General features: G+C 29.9%; 1 protein-coding gene across 4 annotated transcripts in view; it reads right to left on the bottom strand.

Annotated features, from left to right (window-relative positions):
- LOC132940851 (octopamine receptor-like) overlaps positions 1-22,478 on the bottom strand; it is a 170,964-nt gene that overhangs the window by 35,258 nt on the left and 113,228 nt on the right. For all 4 annotated transcript variants that reach the window (XM_061008643.1, XM_061008641.1, XM_061008642.1 and 1 more), the window contains 3 exons: positions 17,746-17,898; positions 812-956; positions 506-734 (listed from right to left, as the gene is read on the bottom strand). In XM_061008643.1, coding sequence (XP_060864626.1) covers positions 506-734; positions 812-956; positions 17,746-17,889 — 518 coding nt within the window. In that variant the 5' untranslated portion in view covers positions 17,890-17,898. The remainder of the gene's footprint in view (positions 1-505; positions 735-811; positions 957-17,745; positions 17,899-22,478) is intronic.

Here is a 22,478-nt window from a genome sequence, read left to right as displayed (position 1 = left end):
TGTTTAATATTTTTAAGTATTTAAGAACATACAATTATTCTTTTTTTGCAGTATGCTCAGGCAAGTTATCGCTCATTATTGTGTACGATGTATTTATAATACAAATTTATCAATATAATCAACATATTATTTTAATATTATTCACGATCTAAATTGTATATAGCAGTTTAGCCCAGTGTGTTCCAAGAATATACAAATATTTACAAGTTTACAAATAAGAAAATATATAACGAACTTGATTATAATATCAAAGTTGGTATAGTATTATTATATTAATAATATTAATATATTATTGTGATTTTGAAAGTTTTCATTTTTTATAATTCTGTGGATCTACACCAACGTTAATAAATGCTCCAAAGTGGAATAATATACATTGTGCATCTATAAAGGATTGGACAATTGATACATTTAAATGTTGTTTTCTTTAAATAGGTAAAATTCCCAAGAAACACCCTGCTGTACCTCATAGAATTATACAATAATAATATAATATTATACAAACCATCCAAAAAGGGGAGCACATGTTATGACCAATGAAACCAACCATACGACCAGTATCATGAGCGACGCGAGTCTTTTGGACCTCCGTTTTTTTGAGTACCGCAGAGGTTTGGTGATGGCAAAATATCTGTCGATTGATATGGCACAAAGGCTGAGTATCGACGCAGTACAAAGGCACACGTCTAGCGAAACCCAAATGTCACATATCAAACGTCCAAACGTCCATTCACCTGACGGTTATTAAACAGTAAATTAATGACAACAAAAAACATCACTGCACCCTCGTATTATACCACTTTGAGCTTACCTGTAACATGGTAGACGACGGCTATTGGCATGACGAACGTTCCCACAAGCCAATCGGCAACGGCCAATGACGTCACGAAGTAATTCGTTACTGTCCGAAGTCGCCTGGTTGTAAACACCGCGAATATAATTAACGTGTTGCCAACCTGTAAACAAAAAATAAGAAATATAAGCCCGGCGATGTGAATTAATGTTTAAGCAATGACAAGTCTGAGTTTTTTTTTTCACTATGAAAACCCATTGTTTGCCTTTTGCAAAAGTGCGTAATTTTAAACGGATCAACACTTCAATAATAATAGTTTCGTTTAGATCGCTACCAACCAGTAATCTCCAGATTTAATACAAATAGTTAAATGGATAGTCAATGATAAAAAGGTAATATTTTAATATGGTATTATAGATAATTGTTATTACGAAGTGCATTCTATCATCAACGCTTGCCTCATAGCTTCATATTCAAACGTTACCAAACATGTTTTAATAATAATGTATTATATACATTATACAAGCTGGCAGCTGATACTTTAATAATACTGATATTCGCAAAATGTAGTTTTAAGTAATTTAAAGTTTTTACTTTTTTGAACGGTGGCATACAATTTCGATTTCACATTAATTGTAAGGTGGATAATATTTTGAGAAAAACTTGTTTTTACCTGACACAACGACACATTTATCGCTCTGCACGCGCATTACGATATACTATTAGTCGGTAAATACTTGTGGTATCGAAATTTTTCAACCCTCTCCCAGGGCGCAATAATCTACCAGCGTAACTGCAGAAATTACTATCCTGCTGCCTCTAGATTACACGATTTAACCGTGGGGGTTGGAGGAGTGGAATAATTTTGACGATGTACAACGAACGTAGGTAATATTAAGCTGCGTGCTATATTTACATGCTTTGGTAAACGTTGATTGTGGTGGTCGGGTGGGCCCAGCGAATGAGGTTTCCAAGGGAGGTTATGCTCGCCCGCCGACAAATAATAGTATTATACACTGGGAAATGTATGACTCCTCGCGCCGCAGAACCGACAGGTGAACGTTTGCGTGATATAGTGATAATCCGCGGATGACTGCGATTTTATAATAATATAATAGGTGGCTAATGATAATAATTATATCTATCGTTATATAATTACCATTGAACTGATGCGCCAATGTGGCGTCGCTTATTTTTAGACCTTAAGCACCCACCCACAAGCAATAATTTTCCAACAATTATTTATTTACCTATGACATTAATATTGTAATAGGTAAAACCAGTTTTCGTTGCCTCTGCCGTGGATAATATTACAAATAAACGTACCGTGGTTACATTGGTTATGTAAAAATTTAAAAAAAAACTGGTGATGTCACTCTGCTGTATAGTAGATAATGAGTGATGAGTAATGTCAAGTGTGCTTCGTCACTGTGATGAATGTGTTAAATTTTAATTCAATAATAAATTATATTGTGTACGAAAAATAGTTCTGTACGGAATCGGAAATTATGTGCTATTTTATTATTTATTTATGTTAGGTTGGATTTAGTAAATTATTTTTCTTATTATTACTATGGTTTGTTGAACATTTTTTTTAGTAGGTAAACATAATATCATTTGATATTAATATATTATATCATGTATTATTGCTATTAACTCAATATACTGATGTATCTTAAGAAATGGTATACATAAATCATGGACAAAATAGTTCAAAAGTGCCAAAATATTTTTAAAAGACGAAAGGGATTACATTTTATGAAACGAATTATTATAGTCACGATAACTTGTGTTGATAGTACGAAAAATAGCTGGTGGCTTATTATACCATTGAAGGAATGAACACGGTAGTAGTTAGGAGAATTTATGGAATAATTAAGGAGGAATGAAATAACTTTGAAATTGGCGTCGTGGCGCCGGGAGGAGTGAGTGTAGGAATGTTGAGTGAATTAAAGATAAGGGAGCAGTCATGAAGAGGATGTTGTATCTTGTGAACGAATGAGGCGTGAGACAAAAATTTATATTGGACACGTTTTAATCGGGTCCTTGAAAGATATGGGTGCCATATTACCCCACCGTACTCTAAAATGGATCGAGTCAAGGTCAAATAGAAGGTGTGAATGCGTTTAACAGAGGTAAACGTTTAAGGATATTATACGCATGATGAAACCCAATTTAGAGCTTAACCAACTGTAGCATTGATGTGCTGTTCAAAATTAAGGGTAGAGGTGTAGTGTATTTCTAGGTCTTTGATGTATGTCACTCGACGGAGGAAGGCATCGTTGAAAGATTAATTAAATTTCAGTACAGATCCAAACCTAGCGATGGACAAAATGCTACATTTATCTGAATTAAATGTTAGGACTAGGCCCTTGACCCAATTGTCAAAGATGTTAAGTTCTAATTATTGGAGTACTGAACAATCATTAAATAATATTCAATGTTTTCGGCAACAATTAATTTAATCTACAGTATTACTAATAGTAAAATAAATTACTTTAATAACAATATTAAAAAAGATACCATGAAAATATGAAATATATTAATTAATAATAAAGGCTGACAGACAGGCTTTGCTCTGAGTCGTTTTTCGTGTGCGGTGATTTATCATTGAATTCAAATTTAACATATTAGGATATTATATTAGTGACTTATTCAATGACAAGATACACCTACGTCCTACACCTACAAGTTTACAGCAGAGCCGAATCTGCTTTAACCCCCTTTTTTTAAAACTTCACTGGACATTTTCTACTTTGGACCCCCATGCGTTTTTTTCAACAAACCACCCTTCAAAATGAAACTAAAAAAAAAACCACAAATCAATATAAAACCTATAGTTAGTAAATTTATTGTTCCGTTCAGAATCTAAAAATAAAATAACTAACGATCACGGTAAATATAAAAATAAATAGAAAAACCGTTTATATAAATATATATGTTTAGATAAATCGTCAAAGCCAAAACAAAACTCGTAACAGAAAATAATATCCTGATATATCCTCACTCAAAAGTCAAAAGTTTAAATAATATCCTCAATCAATACACATACTAATAAAGAATCCATCATAATATTATATAAAGACTTACAAAAAATAAAATTATCTAAATTTTCTTTGTGATGTTGTTCTTATACTTCTGTACCGTAATCTATATCTATGTACTTAGCACCTCTACCTATAGTTTTTATATTGTATATTTTTAAAATAACGTATTCATATATTATTCGTCCATCGTTTATAGCTCTTCTCGAAATTACGGACAAGTAGTAAGTGAAAAACCAAAAAATAAAATCGATTCGAATAAATGTTCACAAATCCGCTGTTCGTAAAACTGCGATTATTGCAGAATTTTGAGTAAATATATTTTTTACAGCAGATGTAGCGCGTCATGATAATGTTAACCCTTAACATGCAGGTATCTAGAAAATATTTATTAAAATAATTCCTTAAATTTAAAAAAAATTAATTCATAAACACGGTGATACGAAATGCATCATTTTGGTTTACATTCGTCCCGTTATCATAATTTTCAAAGACGTATTTCTATTGTCCGCGACGAACAAAGCGAATTCAAAGGGTAAATAGAGCATTAAACAAAATGTACCATAAGTCATGTGACATAACGGTGAAAAATATATAATAAAATATAAATAAATAAAACGGATGGACGAGTTTACTTCGATATCCATATTATAATATGGTTCTAAGCTAATCGTCTTTTCCAGTTCAATGAAACACATAAACAATTTATTCTCTATATGCATCCACGAAATATATCGGAGGCGACCGAAATGTCACTATATCGTACAATCGTTCGTATTGGGTTGATAGTTTTCGGATAATTTGTAATTTTTTAAACAATACACAATACGTATTTTGTAAAAAAAAACTAATTGTTAGAAATTAGAATACAGCACATAATATTATTATATATTTTATATATTTTTTTATTGGTCTATTTTTAGCAGCATTTCAAATTGGGCAAAACAGTTGCCTGCCCAGAGAGAGGAGCCACCCGTGGCCGAGATTTGAACCAGTGACGGTACGTGTCAGAACCGACGCCTTAGTCCGCTCGGCCACTCCGTGCCCCAAAATTATATATTATTTTTACTGCAATAGTACATTATTATTAAAATAGACTTTATAATTCACTAAACGTAGACATGCATGCGTCCAGTAGAATGAAATTACCTAACATTATAATATCATAACTTAACTTTGTATAGACACTTATATTTTTATGTAGTATTTATAATGATTAGGTACCTAAAATATAATATACTGCAATATAATGTCTAGAGACATTATTTTATATTATAAGTAGGTACATAAGTAAATCAAGAGTTGAGTCAACTTTAAGTTTGTCACTTGTAGAGTTTAAATACTTTTTACAATAATATGAAAAAAAAATAAGAATCATAAGTATACACACTGAATAAGTATACACACCAGTACGTCATAAACTCATAAGTATAACAACTGCACAATCATACTGTATTTTATTTTACTGTTTTGTGAAGCGCTTATCGTATTGACATATTATTTTCACTAACAATGTCGTGTTATTGTATTCACATAAGATGACGGTCGTCATTGTATATTATACCTACGCATAGTGTAATCACGCGGATATTCGTTTGTACGTCCGCAGAAGTCTTAAAGCGCGTATTTCGTATAATATAGTTACTATTGAAAGTTCTAGTTCTCAATGCAGATATGAATATATGCATCACCACACGCGTTCCACAAATATTGATATTTTTTTCCTTGGACCAGTGATTTTGAGTTATCCTCGTAGTCACTATTGTGTACGTGGTTTTTGGTCCTACTACGATTGTGTAGTTACAATAATACGAATAATAATAATAAAATATTATTTAATTTTATGCTGCAGCGTTCGACTGCGGCCGACGACGATGATCGCTCTGCGTATTATTTTCGTTCTGAAAAATACGTAATATGCGTCCTCGGCGGTCGTCTGCATTATTATTTCGAAATGGGTTGGGATTCAATTTTTCCCGCCCACGTGAAATATGACATCGCCGCCGTCCCTCTGGTATTTCACCGGAACCGATCGTTCGCGAATATTTCCGGTTGTGGATATATACATTCGCCATAAATTTATCGCCTCCGTCATCGGCGGTGTGGCCTTTTTTCACTTTCATCGTCCGCCTTTTCGTAGCCCCAGCAATCCGTCAGTGTCCCGCATCCAAGTCGATCGGCCTTCGGCTATTGTCGTCACGTTTAATGAATTTCTTACTCTTGAGTTTATAATATAATATTAATATACAAACTTCTCGTACCACCGAAATATTTTTCGACACACACACGATAAATACATATTGAATTTCAAACGAGTGGTTAATTGGTTATAACTTTATAAGTTATAACATATAAGTATTTAAATCTGAGTTGAGCGTTGCAGTAAAGTAGCACAGTGATACTCTGCAATATTATGTTGTCCCAATACTATTCTCATAATATAAACTTTAAAACTAAACAGAACTATAAGGTATGTGCTTTAGAAATAGAAATACGTATACAAATTAATCGTTTATATTTTGAAGTACTCCAAAAGATCTTTACTGCTTCGGAGTATGAAATTAAAATTTTGTTGTCATTAAAAAAGTAAGAAACTTTGATAAAAATAACGATAACTATTATTGTAAAAAATCAGTTTTTTAATGAAGATAAAAGTATTTGAAATAATGAGTGTAGAAGCTTAAATTTATCACTTTGCAGTTTGCATATTATATTATAAATATATATTATTTTACTATACCTATTAGTAATTCAAGTTAGATTAATATCAAACAATCTGGAGCTTATACTCTTTGGGTCGATATTGTAATACAAAAATAAAAAAACGAAATGAAAAATCATACTGAACATAAAACTATATATCATGATGGAATCACGGAAAAAGATCTTAAATAATTGTATGAATATATAGTAGTTTAACAAAGATAGTAATTATTTCTATTGTTTTTCAAAATTTAAAAACAATATATAATTAATAATACATCTAAAAAAAATCACATTATATTATTATATTCAAATAAATAAATACTATTTTTAATTCTATTACTATTCTATACTATTACTATTCAACACATACCATTGGATCATATTATTTTCTTATCTACTATTCAAATATATCAATTGTTAAGTGCGCCACGGATGTGTTAGGTCCAATTTTATTTTAGGATTTGATTATATTGTAATTCGCTTAAATTGTGCTTCAAATATATTTTTAAATGTAATAGTTTTGAATATTTATCATTACATATTAGTATATGATATCACAAATATACCTATTTGTACATGACATTTGTCTCGGTAAAATATTATGGAACCTTAATAAACGATGCGTAGACTTCTGAGTTTGAATTACTATTTTTTACCAAAAACGAGCTATAGTATTATACAGGCATAGGTACAAATACATGAGTTATTACTTATTAGGCACAATAATATTATAATAATAGTTATGTCGGCAGCGCGTAATGTGTTTGCGGACATGCAATGTCAAAAAAATGGTTTTTCATCGATTCACGACCGTTCGTTCACCTACAACTAAAGGCTTTTACTCGTCCAGTTTTCAATCTCGCCACATCATCATCATCGTTATTATTATTATTATTATTATTATGTAATACGTGGTTTCGATCGCGGGGAAACATATTTCTGGAAAAACGACGGGAGATCCGTATTCTCATCGCAGTGTAATCCGACGTGAAATTTATGGGTCCTATACCACTAGTCCGGCTTATAAATAATCTTGGCAACGTTAGACCCTCCAAACAAAAACGTCACTTGTAAACCGTTTATCTTGTCTGCGCACAAACCGCTAGACACTATATATTCGTGCCTGATCTTCGCAATCAAAAGAACGGGCTGAGGATAGGGACAGGGTGGATATAGCTTCGGCGGGAGGTATCCGAAATGGAAGTCGGCGGTGTAGCGAGCGGGTAATAAGCACGGCGGCGGCGGGTGGCATTCTGCTGAGGCCAAACCACGGTTAACAATATATAGTTTAATGAATCGTTAATTATTATTATTGAGAATGGAGTGAAAACGCGAACAGGATCGATTTAGTCGATCGATCCGCAGTTCCTGCAGCAGAAGCAGGATACATGATGGTCGTGACGAACCGCGTTTCCGGTATATGGGCGCACTGTGTTTTTAATTAAATTTCACCGACGTACGCGCAAAGTTTAAAACCACATCGTTATATACTTATAACCTACCTATATGAGTTTTCTTCATCTTACATTTTATATATCGAATAAAAATAAAATCATTAAGAACGCCCATTTTATATTTTATTTTCAACGTAAGACTATATCATACTATATACGCTCGACTATCCCGTCCGATTGGACATTATGTGAGTTTAATTGCTTTGAGTTAAGGGTCCCAGTGCCAATTTTTAAAATTTTCCACAATTCTATAAAATTTAAAAATTAAATTTTATATTTTAGTTGCCACCTCAATTATAAGACTTTTCCACTAATCTACTACCCAATATCTATTTAGAGGGGGGGGGGTTGATAAGGTTGATAGAGTGCATTATATCGAATAAAATTACTTTACGGGATTAACTCTCAAGCTTTGTAGAATTGTCGGATTTTGATGACTATTTTTTTATCTGAAAGAAGACGACTACAGCCCGCATCGATCTCTGATTTTGTATTTTATTTCAAATAATAATTGTATAAAAAAAATTGTAAAAAAATGCTTTTTATTTTGTATTTTTTAGACATATTATATAATTTGAGAATAAAATATTGAAAAACAGAAATCGATGTGGGCTGTAGAATATTTCCCTCTAGCAATTAAAAAAAAAAATATGAAATTAAGTTGATTTTACAAGGCGGTATCGTTATCCCCGCAGAGTGTATTTTTGAGGACAAAATGGCATCGGCACCGGCAGGAGCGTATGCAAGGGGGGTGTGGGGGTCAGATCCCCCCCCCCCCACATAGGCGGAGACGACGCCCGCATGTATAATAATACATTTTCCTATATATTAGAAAAAGGAATATTATTATGGTATAATATAATATACTGCGCGATGGTTTTTACGCATTTATACCAAAACATTATCAATTTTGTATATTATCAACTAACATGGATATACCTACAACATACTAGCTAATAGCTATCAGTAATTTGTTCATTGAAAGCTAAAAATAGCTTAAATAATAAATATTATTATCTAAAAACAAAAATCAATAATAAATATTATGTCAGTTGTACGAACAAGTCATAACAGATAGTAGGTATCTATGCCGAATCGATTTAATTGTGCGCTTACATTGAAAAATAAAATTGAATGTTGAATCGTGACCGTAATACTATTATAACTTATAAAGTTACAAGTTATATTATAATATAAGTTTATTACTGTTATTTACGTTTTACTCGAATATGAATAATAAAAGAAAAAATAACACTCTACATTCATATTTTAATAAAAGTACAAAGACGATTGTCGATTCAGATCCAGATGATCCACAACCTACACCAAGTCAACAAAAACATACAGACACGGTAGATTTGGTGAGTAAATATTACATATTTCATTATCTGACTTATCTGAGTCTTTTAGTCTCTGTTTTACGGATTTATAATCTCTCTAAAAACAATATTATATAGGTTTTCAATGTTTATTTGACTATGAATCTGGTAATGTGCCAGATGAATTTGATGAACTTGTCAAATTTTATCTTCCAGAATCTGATATAAATACTGTGAAAGTTGAGTTGCAAATGTAGAAAATCAAACTTGAAAGAATTGAAAACAAACCTAAATCAGGGCTAGAGGCAATTAAAGAATGCAATATCATAATATATCCTAATATCTTTAATTTATTGAGCATATTGTGTACTTTACCGGTTTCAACCGCTACTCCGGAAAGGATGTTCTCTTGTTTAAAAAGATTAAAAACTTAAACAAGAAATACAATGAAAGAAGTAAAATGTATATAATGAAATACATTTTATTAATAAATTAAAAATGTATTTGTTACAGGAACGGCTAAATGGTCTAACACTTATGGCAATTTATAGAAACATTTCAATTACAGCAGAAGAGGTTTTAGATGAACTAGCAAAAAAAAAGAGAAAACTAGATTTGTTAATTTAATTATTATGTATTTTATTCGTATATTAAATAATGTAGCTTTTTATTCTACAGGATTAAAATGATATTCATTGGTTCTTATTGTTAAATTTTTTTACTACCTAAGTAAAAAGTTTTGAAAGGGTGGGGATTTTCTAATTTCCCCCTCCTATTCATCAATGTCGTTTTCTATTTTTGATCCCCCCCCCTTTCAGAAATCATGTCTACGCAACTGGGCACCGGGCGCCTTAATAATATTATAACGTGCCATGCGTGAGTACAGTATATACGACTAAACAATAATTCGTTTTGCGTTTAGTTATTTTTTCCCCTAAAATCACACAGTTTATATACGAGAGTGTAACCAGTATAATATTGTTTTATGCGATTTGTAACAAGTCTCTTATTTTAAGCGTACTGAATATAAACGTTTTGAATAAACAGCCCCGTTCTCGCAAATATACAGCCGATGTAATTTTAATATATATGTTAAAGTTATATCATAGAATTTTCGTCAAGTTCGGGTTTTTTCTCTCATACAGTATACTATTATACTACAAATAATATCTACGTGAACATATTCACCGCGTGAATTATATACGGACGGAGGAAAAAATTCTCACAATAAGTAATATTCGTGGTGAGTTGTTAACTATTATTTTTTTCACTATTGTCATCTCATTGCTTGCAAATAAAATTACAGGAGACTAAAGTGGTGAAGGTTTTCTTGGCCGGAGCTGCGTCACTGCGAGTATATAGCAAACATTCTATACGACAAAATAACGTATAGTTGGCGAGTGTGTTTTATTTACCACGAGTCTCCGGATAAGAAAAGGGTAATCAAGTACGTGACCTCTTAACTACAAGCCTTGACCATTTTCAACGTGAATTTATCATGCTCTCACTCAAGCTGCTGGTGAAGTCAAGTGCAGAGTATTTTTTTTCCATAACGTCAACACACTTATTTTAACTTACTGCAAACCGACGATTTGTTTAAATAATTATATGGAAATACGCAGCCGTACAGGATTATTAGCAAGTACGCTCTCTCGCAATTTTTCCTTTGAAAAAATAATTTATCTAAACATGATATTTGAAACCTTGAAGTAGGCATATATGCCAATGGACCATATTTTTAAATACTTAGATTTTTATGTGTTTCATAGAGGGTCTTGCGGTGATACAAACTTGATTTTTTAGTTGAAAACCACCTATTTTTTATAATAATCAGATGACTTTTTGGTTCAAAAGATATAATGGGGGTTATTGACTATGATGATTTTAAAACTGTAGTAATTAATGAATACAATTAATATAACAATTTAATTATATTAATATTAAAATTAAAACTAAAACAAAATAATCCGAGTATAGCAAGTACTTGATTAAATATTAAATCTATTTAATATTTTGATAAAATAATTTTATTGGAATACTGTCCTTAGTATTTAAATTGTAATAACTAACTCAGAAACTACTCGTTTAAATTTTGATTTAGATTCACACAATTTGAATAATAATTTAGGTACAGTAAAAAGATTGTTTCTTATTTGATAATAAGGAGTTTAAATCACCACAAACCAAAACCTAATTTGTGTACAAAATATATAAATTTGAAAATATTCTGTTTAAGAATACATAAAAATTCTGAAAATCAGTACTTGAATAAATTCATTATTATATGAAAATGAGGGTGAGAAAGAATGCTTTTGAATTCTTAGTGAATCACTATGTATAATAAGAAGAAATTGTATTGTATTATTAAATGGCATTCAATTAAAGTTTGATTAAACGTCTCATAAGAAATTTGAATTTTACGTTTTTCATAAACCCCAGTTAGTTAGATATATACGTTAGGTTTAATAATATCATTGCTGATTAGATTATTATTTCAGTCTGGTTTAGAGTTTTTTTTTGTCTTAGATATTATGCGTATATAGGTAGCACACTGCACACGGAACATATAATTACGTACTGATAAAATATTATTATAATAAGTTCTTGAAAAATCATAATATGATATATTATAAGAACTTCAGTTACCAAATCAATCAATATTTTTTTTACATTATATTGATAAATACTTCGACAAGCTGTTGAATCAAATACATACGTTTTTTGAAAAATGTACTTATCTATTTTAAAACAATTGTTGACAATTTTGCGTCCAAGTCACGTATATATTAATATTATATTCTTCAAATTCAATAAGTTTTTTTATCATTTTCTTGTATATTACAATTTTACACCTGAATTCTGTGACAATATCATTGTTTCTTTTTTATGTATATTATTATTATTATTATTATTATATTATAATACGCTAATATTTATTCAATCTTTCTTTTTATTAGTATTAATTTAACGCCTTTATTGTAATACATGCCAATCACGCTCTTTGAAAATTTTACTTACTTGATATAATGGTGTCATCGGTTGTAATAATTTTATGTATGTATATTCTTTATTATTTATGACTTCGCTGTGTTTTTTGAAAAATATTATTGAATTATTACTCAACAATATAAGTTAATTATTATTTTTGATATTATACTTACTACAGTTACTATACATTATTAATATAATTATTGTTCCTGCCTAGATATATCTATTTCACTTACCTGCACATGATTTCCAATTATGAATCTACGTGCTTATTGATTATATTACAAGTTCCATAGCGTACTGGGACCTTTTGCTATGCAGTATTATACAAATGCTAAGTCCCAGATAGGTTATATAAACAAATAAAAATTGTAGTTTAACAACGAATAAATATTGGAATTTATAGTACACAATTTTAGATTCAGACCGGATATAGCTATTATTGAATTTACTACCTTTGATGATGTTTGATTTTTGTATTTTAGTAAACTGTTCAAAGAGCAAAACAAAAGAAGTCCGGTTTTATTCAGTATCTCCGTGAGTCGAAAATTGGACATATTGAAACTATTCGAGTGGAGATAATTTTTTTGTTTCATAGAATTTTTCATGAAAATCACGAAAAAATCATAATAAAAACGGAATCAGACATTCTTAGAATTAATCAGAATATCGATATTTTTATTAAGCTATTTAATTATTTAATTATCCATCTTGAGAGTTATCACACTTTTTTCCGCCACTCACCTCGTGTAATTGAATACATATATTATTTTTATTGTATAATACTGTAAACAGTTCCATATAATTAAAAAAATATTTTTTTTAAAAGTTTATCTAATTTATTTATTATACTTATTGTATAAAAAAAATATTATAGATTGTAAAATAAATGCCTCAGTTTTAATAATAATGAAAAGCTCTTCATTTAAAATTAGTAGCATCGTTTATTTTATATTATGGGATATTATTATTATATAGTAGGTATGTATTATGTATGTCAAATCATTAACCATTTCGTTTTCAACAAAAAAATCGCAAGATGTAAAGTCGTTCTAGGTTTTATCTCGTTTATCCTTGGATTTTCCGAGGTCAATGGAGAAAAGTCTGAAATTTGTAATAGCGTGTTATTGATGGTTGGGTAAACGACATGAGAGAGGTTTTATGTTTGTAAAATTAAAATAAATTATTACCAACTTCTAAGCTCATTCTTTGTGATATGTCGACATACCTACGGGTTACTAATTGAACCGAGTTCTAGGAGGTTTCATTAAAATCGCCTATATCCCTCTGGACGAGCAATAGCTACGTCGAATATTTCTTTCTAGTTATTTTAGTTCACTATTACTACGGGTCAATGTGATAACAATTTTCAAGTCGAAAAAATCTTCTCGGAACTAATATAGAACTGTAGACATTTTTCTGAAACTCATAGCTGTACTGTAGTCCCTCGGCAATACGAAATGTTCCTAAGGAAATATTTAAGGTAACATCCGACCATTTTTTAGTTTAAATTTTAAAGAGCACGAGTAAAATTGGATAATAATCGAATACTTCTCTTCTCGGAATACATTATTCACCACGACTGGAGTATAAAATATCGAATTTAGAATATTATAGAAATCGTTGTGTTCAATTATCGATAAAGAAATGGAAAGAAATTTGTTCATGACTGACGAGTGTTATACAATATTATGTATCCATGCATATTATAATAATATATTATAATTTATAATATTTTAATTATATTATACAACTCTAATATTCTACAACTTACATATTTTATCAGCCACGTAATCGTAGTGGTGGATTTAAATCAAACCTATGGTAGGTATGAAACGTGCACGTGTTTTCGTTGGTCGAAATGAAATCATCGAATGGCCGTTATCAAGGACTACTTAATACACTTTTTACCTTTAATGAATTGGTTGTTATTTAAGATGGGTTTGTTGTCGTCGTAATTACAACATGCTAGTATTATTAAGACAGGATATCGAATATTACCGATGGTGATAACGTAAACGTAAATTACACAAAAGGAATTCTATAGTTTTTAATGATTATGATTTGAATTGATAATACAAACTATAATGATTTTCAATAAATACATTTTGTTTTTGATTCCAAGTTTGTTTTGTACGGAATTCGGCATGTTGACAAAATTTGACATTTAATGTCTACAATGCCGTAAAAAAGACGTTTTTTTTAAAAAATGAAATCAGCATTTAATCCAATATCCACATTATGCAGTGCAGGGTTAAATGACACGATTTCGCGATTTACACTCGACAATCATATTGTTCGTTAACTGTTCATTACGTCATAAATCATCATCATGTGAATGTGTGGTAGGTATAGATGATAACTTACTGGCTATACCCTATCGTAATCGATTTTACATAAAATGTTATTGTTTTCGATGGTCCGTAGCAGAAATAAGAACATATTTTTCATATTTTTTATAAAACAGTTTCGTCATATCGAATAAACTAGTACGCGATTTACAGAGATTTACCAAGAGTTGTGTGCTGCCGCTCCGTGCCTGATTTTCCAACTCGAAATCTTTAGTCATTGAACTTTTTCCCGAGATAAACCAACATGAATACGTATGATAGCTACCTACATCATGTGAAACATGTTTGGGATTTTAGTCATTTTATATCATTCCATCACGAGCGCGACACGTTTGGCTTCACTAACAGACAAATCAAATATGATCGAAATTTAAGAGAAAAAATTATGCAGATTCGATATTTAAAAGTAAAACGGCACCTAGCTAATGTCCACAGGGGCAATTTAAATTATTGTATTCAGTGTTGTCAATATTATTATTTACAATCATTTTTTTAAGAATATAGGTGTATTATATTCTTGATTTATTTTACTTGTGAATTATTGATTTATAAAAGTAAATAAAATTAAAGTTACAGCGCTTACCTGAAATAACTATACTATTTTGTGGATATTGTGTCCCAAAACTTTTGTTCAAATTAGAATATAAAGCATGTTATCTAAATGTAATTTTAAAAGTATACCGGTAGAGGCTATCTATCGACGTGAATATGTGATGAGCTGTATCATGATTTTCAGCACGATATTTTATAAGCGATTGTGCGTGTGCATTTGATAGTTTTTCCGGTCACAGATTTTCATTACATATCACGTGTTTTCCTATAAATTTACATTCCTTCTATTATAGTTTGTCTCGTTATGTAATCATTTTAGAAATGTCCCATTCCAATGTGTTTGATATCAATTCTTGAAATAACTTTTCGTTCGACATTTATTGGAAATTGAGGATTTTACAGGTTCCTTATTGGTTCATCTAACTCAACTACAAAATAAATAGTTAGCCTATTTTTTATCTATTTTTTTACTCTCGTATTATTCGTTAGCTTTTTACTGTCGTAGACTTTACGGTTTGGTTTAAGATCAAGATAAGTTGAAAACTTCAGAGATAACTTAAAACAAAACAAAACATTTTTTTTAGTTATAATTGCATTGAAATCATACTTTTGAAAACCAAGAGAAGAAACATTGCATAACATAATGATCGCAATTTAGTTTTAATTATTCGACATTTCTCTGCAAATAAAGGTCGATTTAGGTCTAATTTATTCGAGTGGTAAAACATTTTTGTTTGTAAGTAAATAATTATTATAGTGCTGGTGCCTATCGTAGTCAAAACAGTATAGCCCATTATTTCTTTTTTTCGAAAACTTGTTTAGTGTTTACCCTTATGACGGTGACACGAAAACATAATAATACAATCATTTACTTTTAATTCGAAGTATTATTGATAGTTAAAATAATTAAAACATTATATATTCTTGTCGTCAGGTAACTCAAATGTGAAAGAGGACATCTGAATAAAATATGTAACTTTGCACACGTGACTTATTTTTTTAATTAACTTGGTATGATTTTTATGGTGATTTTTCTCGATATTCTAATTTTGAAGCGAGTTAAAATATGTATAAATATTGTAATATTTTACGCATTTATAACAAATCACGTTTAGCACAACGCAGGATGAATAACCTATTTATTAATTTTCAATCTGGCTAGATTCCATAGAGTTTTAAGATGTCTTGTGTTTTGGACCGATTTCAAAAAAAAGGGGGGGAAGTAGTTAACCTCTCTACTGTACAGTAAGAGTCAAGTGTACTTTGTTACTGAGTAAGTAACTGTAATGGATATAGTAAAATATGAAAAATGGATTTGAGCGGAAACAGCTTGTCAGTATATTATCATAAAAAAATATTGTGTAACTGATTATTATAATTTATTTAACTATTTATAGTAAATAGTAATACAGTTTAAACTATAAACACGCAATATTGAATAAACAATATAATTAACTATCCATATGCTTTGTTTCAAATCATCACGAAAAATATTTTTGTATTACAACAAAATAACTAAAGTTATGATTCTATGTATAGATATTGAATTTTGCTAAACTTCTAAGGTCTATAAAAAAATCGAGTTAATATATTTTTTAGATTTTTTGGTTACAGTATCAGCCAGTATAATCTTCTTATGAGGAACCTTGTAATATATTTTCAAGCCTTTTGACCCTGAAAAAACATTTTTAAAGATGTTCATAGAAGAAACACTAAAATATTTTTTCATGTATAGAAAATGCTAATACAAACATTTGGTGAAAATTATAACAAGTATCTAAGGCGTAGATTCTAAAGTTATTTGTTTTCGAGGGACACCAAAATATTAATCGGTTTTCAAATACTAGTTTTAAAAATTTTAATTTGTAATAATTGTTTTATATTTTCTGGTTATTTTGAAAGTACTGACGACTGACGAGTACTATATGGATATTTGTACTACTGTGGTGTCATGTTTGTGAAGTAACTGGGAATACGATTTGAGAACAACAAATAAACCGATGTGCGAACTCCATTCATTATTCAAAATATCTTAACAACGTATATATATATATATATATAGAGCCACTAGTGATACGAACAATTCGGATAACCAACCGTAGGAACTTTTACGAAGCACAATAATAATTCGCATTTCAATATAATATACGTTAAGTATAAGAAAACTACATTCGTGGTGCGATTTAAATAGGCTTGATCGACTAATACAAACATAATAATACATATTATACACAATATTGTACTACAATAATTTTACGGAACGAACTTTAAATCAATACGCGCCTCACTCGACAAAATACAAAAAATTAAAAAATACACACGTTTATTCAGATGAAATCTGAAACTTTAATAAATCATACGGCGACGAACATTTGAACAATATTTCAATAGTTTTAATATCTTGCTTACAAACGCCACAATCGTTATAAGATATCAATTATCAATATGTATTTGGTCTTTGTGCAGCAGAGTATACTTAAATAGAATAAAGCATGCCTTAACAAAAAAACAATGTTTTACGTAAATATTTTCACTTACCACCGTCGTCAATATGACAAGGCAGAATAGCACTATCAACAAGTAGTCGGTGAGATGTCTGTCTCTGAACAAATCGTGTGGACCGGTTGTAGTGGCGTTGGTGGAACCTTTGGCCGTGTCATTGCCGGCCGACGACGAGTTCATCGCGAACCCCTAAAATAATATAGAAAAAAAACACATGACATTATAATTTTATACAAGCGTTTCTTGTAGTTTCAATGACAGTTTAAAAGTAATGCCATCACCTGTAGACGAGTTAGTTGGTATATATTATATATATATATTATGTGTTTACGAGTAATAATTCTTTCTTCGTATTAAAATATTTTATAATTCGTAAATGTCGATTCTTTTGATAACTAAATTATTTTTATTCACTGTAAAGTTCACCAATTAAAGTCTCAACTGGTTCATAGTATATTATAATATGTATATACATATACAACAAAACAATCTCTGTTTGGCGTTCATCACACACCATTATGATTTACTTAATAATATACAAATTATTAAAGTTATAGAATACTTTCCAGAATTATATATACATTATAATATCATAATCATCAACACGTGTTTCATATACTTTTTTTTTTTTTGAAGTTAGGTACGATTAACTCGTATGATTCGGGCGTTATTATGCAGTAATGAATATTACGATATTAAAATAAATCAAATAATATTGTACATATTCTACAAGATAACACTATTTGATTATCTTAACAATAATTCTAATTGTACTATTAATTTTAGTTGAGGGTCTTAATCGAAATTTAAATGAACGATGATATATTTTTTATAATACTCTTGTTTAAGTATTTCATATTTAAAACAGTACTTTATTATATTTCGCTTATTTTACTGTCTGGATTTAAAAGGATAACTTTTCGTATTTATTGTTTTATCTCTATTCGGTACCAGTTTTAAACATATATATAAACTAATACGGAATATCTAATCAAGCACAAAAAATAATAATATATATTATCATTTATCATAGAATATTATGTATTCATTGGAAGTGTTAAGTAAATAAAGCGCATGCAAAATTATACGTATTATAATTTTTTTACGATGCTTGGATAAAATGGATAAAAGAGTGTATATCAATTTTGCAATTTTCGATTTTTATGCCATCTTGTGAAGGAAAAAAATATAAGTTCGTATTATAATATTTGATTTGTGTATTTCTACTTATAATAAGTTATCTGTGAGACGAAAAAGCTATTAAAGTCAATGCAGAAATGAGACTGGCTTTTTTTCATTAACTGAATAGTGGTTTTTGTTTATTTTCTTTTGCCCGACCATCTTTAATTTTATCAAATTATTAAGATACATATTGTATGTAATATTATAATAAGGGTAGCTAATTTAGTGGCTTTCTACTATTAAATATTGTTTCTGTAATATTAATGTCTATTGTCTATAGCTGTATCGGTTGAAAAGCAAAATAAATACAAATACACATTACCCATAGATTTTATATTCTGTAATCCACAATAAGTATAATAATATGTATGATAGTATCGTAAATCTTTTTTATTGATAGCAAATAATATAACGAGTCTCTGATACTTATTTCATACATTTTGAACACGGCGATATGCATAGGCAATTTAGGTACATCAGCCTCGTGACTGAACAACAATCAAATTTTATTGTATCCCACAGCTATATACCTAAATTGAATTTATTAGTTAGTGTTATTTATCTTTATTACAGAACCGGCCACTGCCTAAATTACAGATAAGTTATGTATTAAAACATATTGAAGATATAAATAAAAATGTTTGCCAAAAAAATGTACACAGAAACCAATAGAAATTAAATAGAAATCACGGGTGCTCGTTAACGAACAAAGTAATATTGGCAATTCTCACCATGATATAAATTTATTGGTAGGTTACTGATAATTTATTATTATCAATATATCCGTTTCCATATATATTCAATATATTACTATTTTAAATTAACGTTCTATTATGTGTGTAGTTTAAATTAAAACACTGTTTGATAAAAATGATTTTTATTAATTTCTTTTTTATTTGAGTCGTATGAAATAAAAATAAAAACATATTTACAACAGTTTTATTTATTTCATTAATCATTTTTAATATAAATTAAATTTCATGTGAAGTATTAACTATTGCTTTGTACAAATTGACGAGAACAATGTATTATTTAATACTGTTAGCGTTTTGGTGTGTAGTTTTTTTTTATATATCCACAACAATATTTTCACATTGCGTAACTCATATTACTATATTATTATATTATTATCGAAATATAAAATTAATAAAGCGTTTAATGATAGTAAATTGCATGAAAATAGGTCAACTATAATGTTGTTGCGTTTAAATGGTAGATTATACGTATTTTTTCCCGGTAAAACGTATAATATTACGAAGGATCACAATGCCAACTTTATCAATCGACACAGTTGAGCAATTTTCTATTTATACGTCAATGAAATATCAATGAATCTTTTTTTTCAGTGATATAATAATGTAATATTGTGATACAAATCTGGACTTTTCATTACGTTTTAAAACAATTGCAATGTTTGAATATTTTCCGATTATTACGGTTACAATACCAAAATATAGACTATTTATTAATATGCTCGCAATACGAGTTGAACGCATATTAACCACATACGGTTTGCGCGTCATTGCGTTTCATTATATTATAATGTCAACACGTATCATTGGTTATTTACATTATCAAAACCACATAAACGTCAGAGTGGTCAAACAACAAACGATTTTATTAGGTTTGACTTTTGGATCTTAGATTACAATAATTTAATAATTAATAGTCTTAATAATTTAAGAGTATTCGGAAGTGTATTTTGTATACAGTATTGCCATGAGAAAATATTAAGTGAGTCGTCCTGTAACTAGTAAGTAATCATTTCTCCATAATACCAACTTTCTCTACAAGAGTACCTATACTATGTGAATATGATACACCGGGCATGATACAATGGAAATAATAAATCTTTGAGTTAGGGAGTTAATTCTCAATTCTAACTTGGCTAGTTTTCAGCTAGGGGGTGTTTGCTTATTCTTAGAAAAACTGTTTTCAAAGAACGAGCTCTTGATTCATGTACCGTAACTACTGTGTTTATGATATTCTATATTTCAAAGAACTACGTAAACTTTTTCAAATATTTCGTTCAAAAAAGTTTTTAGGAAATAGGTATAAGAATCAAAACAAAAACAACGATAAATATACCGTATCACTGGGGAAGAATCTAAAACGTTATTTCCTCACAAAAGAAATTAAAACCGTCGATGAATACGAATCCTTTTCTCGTCATACCTAAAACCGTATTACTGAAAGAGCGTACATTTTTGGCCAGTTACGCGTAAATCGTACATAAGATCTGTTCTGTAATCACCGTCACCTACTAAATCACACGTGCCCCTTTGTGAATGTCAGAATCGAACAGAAGAAACATCCGCAAAAGTAATGGAATTATAATTCCTATAACACTCAACACCACTCATGCCTTAAAAATATATGTATACGAATTTCCGCTGTTGCCTTAAGAAGTTTAAATCAGACTTACTCCAGGTTTAAAGTTTTTTCAGTGACTATACCAAGGTCCAAATAATCTTATAAATCAGTGTGGCGAGTGACAGCCGTGTCTTAACGCGCGTGCCCTTTTATTCGGAACAATGATAACGCCACATAAATTGAACAGGGAAGTGGAAAATTTTTTAAAAAGCAGCACCTGTCTTGGGCATAAACCGTGGAGCTCCGTATAACTGACGAAACTTTATGAAATAGGATAGTGCAAACACAATTTAAAAGTGATAGTTGGTTCTAATATATAATTCAGATCTGTGGATTATAGTATACCAACTTGATTAGTAGAGTTAAGTCATCTTTAGAGACTAAAATTTATAAGTTAATAGTTGTTGTCAAACAATATATTTGCCTAATACGGTGAAAGCTATTAACTTAAAATAGCTAAAAAAAATAACAATAATATCTAACCAATTTTTTTATTTGTTAAGATAAAGCTATCCACTAGTAACTTGTAGTGTGAAAACAAGATTTGTCTGGCTTGCGTAATCTTAAGCATATATCTTAGTAAATTAAGTACACTGTAGTAGTTTGGAAAATAATTAGATGTTTATTTCCTGGTTGCATAAACATTAAATGAATATCATGGTCTCTTAAACATGATTTAGTGGCTCGTTATTGGTTCGTTAAATCTTAGTGAATCATTAAGCTAATTAATTGATTTGTTTATGCATTCTGTCGTTTGTCAACTAAATTATAAAAAAATGTGCCTACAATTTTGATGTGCCCATAACTATTGCTTCCAAACTGCAATATCACAAGAGCCTCATTGAAAATAATTTTTTCTCTTAGATTTTATACCAATTAAGTTAATTCACTGCAATAGTGTTAAAAATAACAGATGGAAATGGTTTGTTCTTTTAACGCGAACATAATTTGCTACATTATGCATTAATAAGACGGGCATCACACACACGTCATCGTCTCAAACAAGTTGAGTTATCAAGTTAATTAGAATACTATATAGTCGAGACGAAAACAATTAACCTATGATTGTGTACCATTCGGCATTCGCGAAACGGTGCACGCACAACACCATACAATCGTAATATCGTACAATTACGCGTGTTAGAGGTGTCGGAAAACCAACGATATTGTTCACTGTAAATGGCGTAATGCGTTCTCATCTATATCCTGGTCGC

Source organism: Metopolophium dirhodum, chromosome 3, assembly GCF_019925205.1.
Source record: "Metopolophium dirhodum isolate CAU chromosome 3, ASM1992520v1, whole genome shotgun sequence".
NCBI classification, from domain to species: domain Eukaryota; kingdom Metazoa; phylum Arthropoda; class Insecta; order Hemiptera; family Aphididae; genus Metopolophium; species Metopolophium dirhodum.
The sequence above is the reverse complement of the archived record's forward strand: the minus strand, read 5'-3'. Positions and strand labels throughout refer to the sequence as shown.